Here is an 8,842-nt window from a genome sequence, read left to right on the forward strand (position 1 = left end):
AGTTCCTTCATCACTAGTTTCAGATCCCTGGTAGCACCTTCGTTTTTCTTGCAGTTTCTTTGGTCTCTTAGCTGTGTGCACACAGTCCCATACGTGTACAGATGTCTCCTTTGCCCCATTGCTCAGCTGGCTATAGCCCCTCTCTCTTTGGGACTCAAAGCTCAGATCAGCCTGATGAGAAGGTATCACAGACCTGGGATCACCATATGCCTGGTGCATAACTGTCCTCGGTACTTTACCTTTCAGGTCCAAGTACCTTTATTATCAGCTTGCCTCATCTGTAATGAAAAATGCATTTTCTAGCGAGCACTTGGAAAATGGGAAGCTAATACGCCTCTTGGCATTCAGTCTAGGAAGTGTTGTAGCCTTAGGACCACTCGAGTGACCGAGAGTAAGGTGGCAAACTCACAGGGTTTCTGGGGGCACCTTGACCAAAATCTGCTGCTCTCAGTCTCTTGGTTGTGGTTTGATTTTCATCCACTGTTTCTCTGGGGCACAAGTAAATTAGACGATGCAGAATGGGAGTGAGGTCTCTCCTCTCTCTCTCCCTCTGCAGAAGGTCAGAGTCCTGTGTCCCTTTGCAGCAATGGATGTTACTTTGCTTGCCAAAGTAGAGGGTTTGGATGAAAGTCATCCTCAGGGTCTTTGTATGTTAAAATAAATCTCCCATGATCACAGTGCTGACCTCCTGCAGGGCTTTGATTTTAATCTGTGCACATGGCAAACCTACATCCACTTGAAAAGGAATCAGAAAGATATGCACACTGATAAGAGATTATGTGGGTGTCCTAATTTGCTTATTTTAGGAGGTGTGGAGAACTTCACTCTTCTGACTGGGGGAGAGTTAAAGGAAGGAAGGGGAGGAACTAACAAAAACCAGCTGGAGTCTATGGTGTTAGGCATAGGTGAAGGTTGGGTAAGTGTTGCAGTGGATTAATTTCAGGGAGTTAGATTTAGTCACAGACTTCCAAAACCTCAAGACCAAATTGGGAACAAAATTCCTGCTAGTCATCGAGTAGTTCATATGTTCATGTCCCCTGCATTGTCTGGCTTACAGCAGAGTAAAAGCTTCTCTTGCAAAAAAGAAGTGACTCCTTAGTCTCAGGTGCTGTAAGTCCTTATATCTAAAACAGAAAACGATGTTGTTTTATGAAAGCCTAACTAAAATAAGTAACGTAGTAAGTAAATAATTGTCAGGAAGACGCTTGGCTTCTCATCCTCAGAGGTGCTACTTGTAGCATCTCAAGGGGTGCTTATTTTTCTTTAAGACTTTTAATCAGGTGATACCATTGCAAAGCAGAGAGGGGCTGAATCTTATTTTAGCAGCAGAATATTCATGAAGTGAATGCAGATGCCATCATCTGTGATTGCTGAGCCCAAACGGTCCTTGTGTGCGCAAGCATCTCTTTCTTCATGGCATAGTCACATTCTTAGGTCAAGGTGATCCGAAGTAGAAGGGATGAGAATAGAAGATGCCCAGGGAGGTGTTGGAGTCACCATCCCTGGAGGTATTTAAAAGTTGTGTAGATGTGGCACTTAGGGGCATGGTTTGGTGGTGGACTCGGCAGTGTTAGGTTCACGGTCAGACTGGATGATATTAAAGGTCCTTTCCAACCTAAATGATTCTGCGATCTAACAGCTTAGCTGGGAGGACACTGGCTACACCTCTTGTTTCCCATTTACATGTGTGAGGCAGCATCCAGAACTCCCTACATTAATATCAAAAGGTGAGAGTTGATACCACTGAAATATTCCTATTCCATTCTTACAAGTCAAGTGATTTCATGGTTATGTGCAATTAGTGAGGAGTGGAGTCGGCTAGTGCTCTGAGCCTACTCTCATTTTAATGAGCAGCAACTCTCACAAGTAATTCCCTTGATTCTTAATGGGATTAATTCCATGATCATTTGCTGACCATTGTAAGCAAGTCACAGTCTATACCAACAAGGTTTATAGCAGATCTAAATGAGTTCAGCACAGAAGCAAGAAGGAAGTTGTATGGAGCAGAAGGCAGGACTCCATGCAGGACTTGCATACAAAAGCTGTTGGCAAACCCAGAGCAGTTTTGAAAGACAAAGCCTGGGGAGGTGATTTTTGCACTAAATAGTTTGTGGACGTGCATCTGTTGTGCCAGAAGCAGGAGTGAGATGTGTTTGTCTAGTCTGACTCCAGACATGCTGCCCAAATGGGCGGGAAGCTCACTTCCCGGTTTCCATATACCCTCCCTGTTTCCAAACGGATTCCCCACCCTGTGACACAATAACATGGTAATGGATTTCTTTCTGCTCATCACATTGGTCATACAACTGGAGGCTTTCCCATGGTGGGATTCACGTGCTCATAAGCAGATGAACTGAGTATGCACTTCCCCAGGTTTGCCAAAATACATTGCCCACTTGTGATTTCTTGCCTGCCCAAAGCCAGCTACAGCTCTAACTCCATCCTCCAGGACTGTGCATCCAGACTTCCCTTCTTCCCTTTCATGCTGGGTTGGTTTTACTCTAGGTGACAGGATGACTTTCTTATTTAGCAAATCTTGTCTCTAACTTCAATGTCATATTAAAGATGCAAGCAACAACTTGTGGAGGCTGCCCATGTCTGAACACAATAACTTTGGGCATTAAGTGAAGGATTTTTTTTTTTTTCTCATCTATCACATGTATAGTTGCAATAATAACAATGATAATTTCTTTTAATGGAAAAGTATTTGTCACAGACTAAAGAGTTTTTGACTTTCAGATGCTTTGCAGACATCTAATTAAGCAAACTGAAAATCTGTTTATTGCTCTTTGGCTGTTAATCATCCATGTGGGGAAAGTGCTGTGACTACCAGGAGGCGCTTCTGTGGTTCATCCCTGAGCTCTCTTCATTCCTGGCTGCTCCTTTTATCTCCATGGTTAATGTCTCCTCTTATCTAAGCTAGGCTGAGTGAGGCTTAGGATACCCCATCAGCTCTGGGAGATTTGGGATGTTTCACTCAGACCTATTCCTGTTTTTTCTCCTCCTCTGCATCTATCTCTTCCTCATCTTCTGCTTTGCATCCTTCTCTGTGGGTGGGAGGATTCAGAATCCTGCTTTTCTAGGTTTTAGATCTAACTTGCACTGACTTCAAATGGCAGAACTGGGTGCAGGGAAGTGCTGAGGAAGGCTCTGTGCTTCTGCTGCTCTTTGTTTGGCTTTAACATCATGAGGGGTTTCCTGCGCTGCAGAGCTGCAGAGCAGTCATCACATTCCGGTCTGTGTTAAAGGTTCTCTGTGCCATTAGTACTTGTCTTTATGGACACTGTCATGCTGGGAGTGCTTTTTTAGGTGTTAATGAGAGCAGCCAGACATAGAGACAGGGGTATAATTGCTAGGCTGCGGTTATGTCCTTGCTCAGATCCTTTTTAGGTCTGTTGGGTTTCCCATATCATGCCTGAAACTGAGCCAGTAGTTTCCTCCAGAACCTCCAGCACAGCTGCCCAAAACCAGTCTGTGTCTCTTGCTGGGGTAGCAGAAATGCCGGCCCCAACTTATTGGTCCAGGGGCTATTCCGCAAGCCAGCAGCAAGCATCCTCTGGAGTCTTATATGCCAAAGATGAGAAATCTTCTGTGCTTCCCAGGGACTTTGCACTGGAACAGGCTGTGTCTCCATCAGTTACATTGGTGACCTCCTGAGTGCCTCTGCCTTCCCCCAGCTCCCTGCCATCTAGACCCTCCCAGCAGAGTCAAGAGCCGGGGCAGAAAGTGTAATCTAGGAAAGTTTAGCCAAACTATTCCAGCTGCAGTTTATTGTATCTCTTTTGCTGATATCCACCCTTTAGATAAATAGCACTAAGTTATACACGTTGTGACTCTCTTGATGTGGTTAAAAAGGCTTGTATTAGCCAAGCTAATCTAACTCCAAGAATAACCATGGGAATTTGACTGTATCGGTTCCAAGCTCGAATTAGTCACTGTGTAGTAAAGTGAGAATTGCCTTCCTGGCTAAAAGTGTAGCAACAGCAAAACTTCAAGTCAATCGGTGGGGATTCCTTCCCCCTCTTTTTTTCTGTTCCCTTTGAACAAAGCTCCTGCCCATGCCTGACCTCAGGCACCCGGAGCTCTACCTCCAAGAAAACAAATTTTCCCATTTTCAATAAAAACCGTGTCTCTGTTGGCAAAAAAGTGAGCTAGGTAACAATCCGCAAAGCTACGCTCTATTTATTTACCAGGCTGACTCCCTGGTGGGGAAACGTGGGATCTTTTAGCTTGTTCTGCTGCACAGATGTTCAGTCTACTCCCAAGCTTCCTCTTGATCTTTGGTTTGCTGTAACATATGGTGAAAATGCTGGAGATGGTGTGGTGTGGTTGAAGAGAAGGATCCTGTGTGCTTAAAACAAAAACAGTAGGAAAAAAACCTGACTTTTTTTCCCCATGTTAGCAAAAAAATATTTTTTAAAGGAAATCTGTTGTGCTGGCAAAGCCTCTGTTAACTCACACACCCTCACTGCTGGACACATAGTGTTGATGTGATTAAATGCTGTCTGATGAGCCCCCACACCTGCAGTTTTTTCTGCCCCTTTAGGTATTTGTATTAAGCTGTAGATCCAGTTCAGGTGAGGAGATAGGGGTCCTGCAAGGTCAAGTAACAAGACTGCTTGCCTTCCTTCCTTACCCTCCTCAGAGACCACAGGGTCTGTGGACTGTAGTTGACAGACATTTCTCCTACAGACATCTCTCCTGGACTGTTGGAAACGAGTCACTGGGCTGGCAGGAGATTTGGAGGTCCCCCAGCACAAGGGAGCCAGGGCTGGGGTGCAGGATCAGCAGGGACATAGAGCATTGCATCGCACATCTGAAACGTGGAAGAAAATGAAATAAAGCATGAAGATTTGAGTATTTATCTTGGTAGCACCATGGCCTGAATAACAGTGAAAGGGTGCAGAGGGTGAATGGGAGGGGTGAGAGGCTCTGCCAGTTTTCAGGGCTGGTCCATGAAGGACCTCTTGGACAGGTCCATGAAGATGTCTGAAGCAGCTTCTTTCCTTCCTGGCTGAGGCTGTGTGTGTGTCTTTTCATCTGGTGTTCAGTCTCAGTGGCACTGGTCACTTTGGGCTCATCACCCAAAGACAAATTATAGGGCTCATTTAGAAACACCAGGTCAGCATACTGCTTCGCTAGGCTTGGTTCCACAGAAAGTCACAGGTGGTCAGCAGTCAGCTCCACTGTGCAAGCTGCCCATAAGCCATCAATAGCCCTTGGAACTCCTCAGGTGGAAGGCTGTTAGCAGTTCTGTGGTACAGCAGGATCCTGAGCCCAGTCAGCCCTTAGGGATGTGTTAGAAACAGATGGATGTGGTGGACAGGGTTTAGGAGCTGGTGGGATAAGATCTTAGCTGTTGTGGGCAAAATCGTCTCACATGGTCCATAACCATGCGCTAAAGGCTGCTTGTCATGGACTGAGAGCTCACCCACCTTGAGCTGTGCTTTGTGGCCATTCCTGGTGATGGTGTTCTCTGGGATGCTCTGCTCTCCTTCTTCCTCCCTGCTTCCTTTCTCTGCTGCTGCCTCCTTGTAGGGACTGCAGTGGAAGATACTCCAAAAAGCCCCATCACTCTCCCTCCCTGGGGAAGCAGGAGTGCTCTGGCTGGACCAGGGCAGTGGGCAGTTCCTTGCCAGCAATAAGGCAGAGCAGGTATTTTATTAAACACGCATTAATCCGGTTGCTTGGACAGCATGTTTAACCAGGTGGGTGGCCTGTCAGATGGACAGGTAAAAACTGTGTCTCCACCAATGCGGGCAGGCTGTGGATTAGAGGCAAGGTGTGTGTTCTGTAACAAAGAATGAGAGCCTGATTTTAGAACAGCAGCGAGGCCAGGCTCGGACGTCTGCCTGGGCCCTGTCCCAGCCGCCAGCAACTTGCCCTTCCTTTCTCTGGAGTGAACTGTATCGTACCTTTTAATGTACAGACTCACCCGCAATGAGGCAGAGTGTTTCCTGCAGTTCCTTTGCATTGCTAATCATCTTTTGAGCCACACACAGACCAAGAGATCCCCTGGTAATCCATGTTTTCCCCCTAAGATGTTTATTCTTTTTCCTTTGCAGATGCAGCTTTTGGACAAGTTCCCTATTGAAGGAGGCCAGAAAGATCCTAAGCAAAGAATCATCCCTTTTCTACCAGGTAATGCTGTGGGGAAAGCCCTAATCGAGATGGGTGAGAACAATTGGGGACTGCAGTTCCCCAACCACATTCTCTAGTACTTTGTGTGACCACTCTTTGAAATATATACAGCCTCGTGATACCAGACCTCCACCTCCTCCTAAAATAACTGTCATGGTGTTTAGGGCTCCCCGGGGATCTTGCATCAGCTGTCGAGGTTCAGGTTGGCTTCCGCCCTGCCGCACAAAGGGATTTGATGGCTTCTGAGGGGCTTTGCCTGTTGGGTGACAGGCTGGCAGCCCCCCAGTCTGAGCTTGGGCTGCCAATTCAAGGCCACTGGAGACCAGAGACACCGTCAGTTTTGTTTCTGAATGCTGTGGCTCTGCAGGCATTGTTACTGTACCATAAGAAATGAATAATTAGAGTTGCCACTGAGAGATAAAAGAAACTGAAAGAAGGTTAAATGCAAACAGGGATTTCTGCAGTACTGGCCAGAAAGATAAGTAAACATGTCTTTGGCCTGAGCCACTGTCTCTCTGACAGCTTTCAGAGAGGGCCTGGACATGATGGATATCCTCTCCTCAGGGTAATGGCACACACTTCCACACAGCTCCTTCCAGCAGTGACTGCAGGGATGGCATGGGGGAGATGAGCCAGACCTCAGTGTGCTCTTGAAAATGCACGCTCGGGCCAACTCGCTATTGTCTGGCTGCACGGTTCTGGCTGTTGGTTTGAAGTCTGGCTCACTGCACTGCCTGCCAGAATAAGTGGAGTATTTTCAGCCTCTGAAAAGGTCCCTTCTGTCTTTTGATTATAAAAACGAAATCCCAGCTCTTCCCCAAAGGTCTGTAAAGAGAAGCTGGCATGGGAGGGCTTAGTCTCCTCCAGAAGCATGCTGTGGTCCCCAACACTGTTTGCAGGCAGAGCAGCTGCTCCAGATGTGTGGTGAGCACAGCTCCAGGGCTAGGAGGGAAGCAGGGAGTTGGAAAACAGCAGCGCAGAGACGTGACACAAGCATTGGAGCCACAGTAGGGCAGCTTGGCAGCCTCCATGGACCTTCTGGAAGGCAGCTTCACGATTGGGGTTTGCTCTCTGCAGTGCCCTGTGCTGCATCCAGACCCTCTGCGGCCAGGGGAAAGTGGTGTTGGCCTCCATTTCCAACCTGGCATGAGGGAGAGCAGTCCAAGCGTGGGCTTTCTTTCCATCTCTGCCACCAACAAACTTGCAGACAAGTCACTTTGTGAAACCTCTGTATGATAAGAATGGATAGTGCTGGTCTGTCTTTCTCGCTGGAAAACATGTTGAGGTTCTTGAAAAGCACTGTACAGGAGCGCAGATTGCTTTAGGTGAGGTGCTGTAGGAACATCTCTGTCTGCAGGTAATTGTTCCTCCTGTATTGACCACCAATGGCCCATTTCTTTAACTTTGCCCTAGAAAAAATGTTGGCTGAATGCAAACAACTGATGCTCAGCCTGTGCGCAGTTCTTAGTGATGGATGTCCTGATACATGGGTGGGTGATGCTTGCGGAGGATGAGATACATCCCATATGCCCATTACAACACTTCCTACCCTTCCCACCCTCCAAGAACACGAGGGAGATGGTACTGCTGCGTATCCTTGAGGGGAAGAGTTATATCTGGAAAACATTTGGGTTGACTTAGTATCCCAAGGAGAGAAGCTGCCAGAATAGAATAGACCTCAGATGTATTTAATTTAAAATTTTTGTGATATATGTTCTACTTTTGATACCGAATCTCTGCCTCTCTCTTGGTGAACCACTGAAAAGCCCATGTTGCTTTACCCAGGAACAAGGTGACTCAGCTGAATGTCAAACAATGTCAAACTCCGTTAAATAAACTAGCTGCCATAATTAGAATCCGCATGGCATTTCTGCAGCTGGAACCGTGGATCACTGAAACGAATACCTAGCTATAGACTGAGACTGAAGAAAGAGCAGGGCAGATGTTTGTACTTAAATCCTACTTTTATGAAAATGTTATGATTTTGCTTGCTTATTATGGGCCTGAGTCAGCCAAGCTGGTGTGACTCTGCATGCTTTGTTCTGAGCGCCTGGGGTTTGCCCATGACCACTTCCAGCCTTGGGCAATTTCCCCCCACCAGGTCTGGTTTAGGAAATTGGCTGATGCCAGCCCATGTCTCTTGCTTGTCAGCAATGATGTGGCGCTCTCCTGAAATGAAAGCATGATCTGATCCTGAAAATAGAGGAGCCACCTTCGCAGGTCACTTTGCCATGGCAGAGGGTGCATACATGGCTGGCTGGCAGGTCACCCGTAGTGTGGTAGAACCACAGCAGCAACCCAAGCAGCTACTGCTCCATAGGTAGAAGTGGGGGGTGATGGTACTGCCCGAATCTCCTGCTGCAGCAAAGAGCTGGAAAGGAAGAACTTGAGGGCTGGCCACAGCAGGTTGGACCAAAGGGCCACCAAGTCCTGGTGGTGGCCTGTTGCGGGTCCTGAAGGGTCTCTTCCTTCCTACACCCTGACTGTTAGCAGTTGCAGCAGGGGTTGGGGGATCATGACACTCAGTCTGTTTTGGGTGTGGAGATGTCTAAAATAAGAGATGAATGACCTTTGGGACACCCTGGACTATCCACGATCATCTGGGTGGCAGACAGGGCATGCAGAGGGTCTTGTTGGGTGAAAGCAAGCTCCTGCATCTCTTTTCCACAGGGAAAGCGCTAGTGAATGCTCCCCTTTACAC

At 47.2% G+C, this 8,842-nt stretch overlaps 1 protein-coding gene across 1 annotated transcript in view; it reads left to right on the forward strand.

Annotated features, from left to right (window-relative positions):
- The window catches only part of LOC104412036 (SH3 and PX domain-containing protein 2A-like), a gene marked incomplete at its 3' end in the record, with an annotated part of 206,100 nt that overhangs the window by 32,811 nt on the left and 164,447 nt on the right, over positions 1–8,842 (forward strand). The window contains exon 3 of the mRNA XM_010022629.1: positions 6,066–6,141. Coding sequence (XP_010020931.1) covers positions 6,066–6,141 — 76 coding nt within the window. The remainder of the gene's footprint in view (positions 1–6,065; positions 6,142–8,842) is intronic.

This window comes from Nestor notabilis, unplaced genomic scaffold (assembly GCF_000696875.1).
Source record: "Nestor notabilis isolate BGI_N333 unplaced genomic scaffold, ASM69687v1 scaffold4609, whole genome shotgun sequence".
Classification (NCBI taxonomy): domain Eukaryota; kingdom Metazoa; phylum Chordata; class Aves; order Psittaciformes; family Psittacidae; genus Nestor; species Nestor notabilis.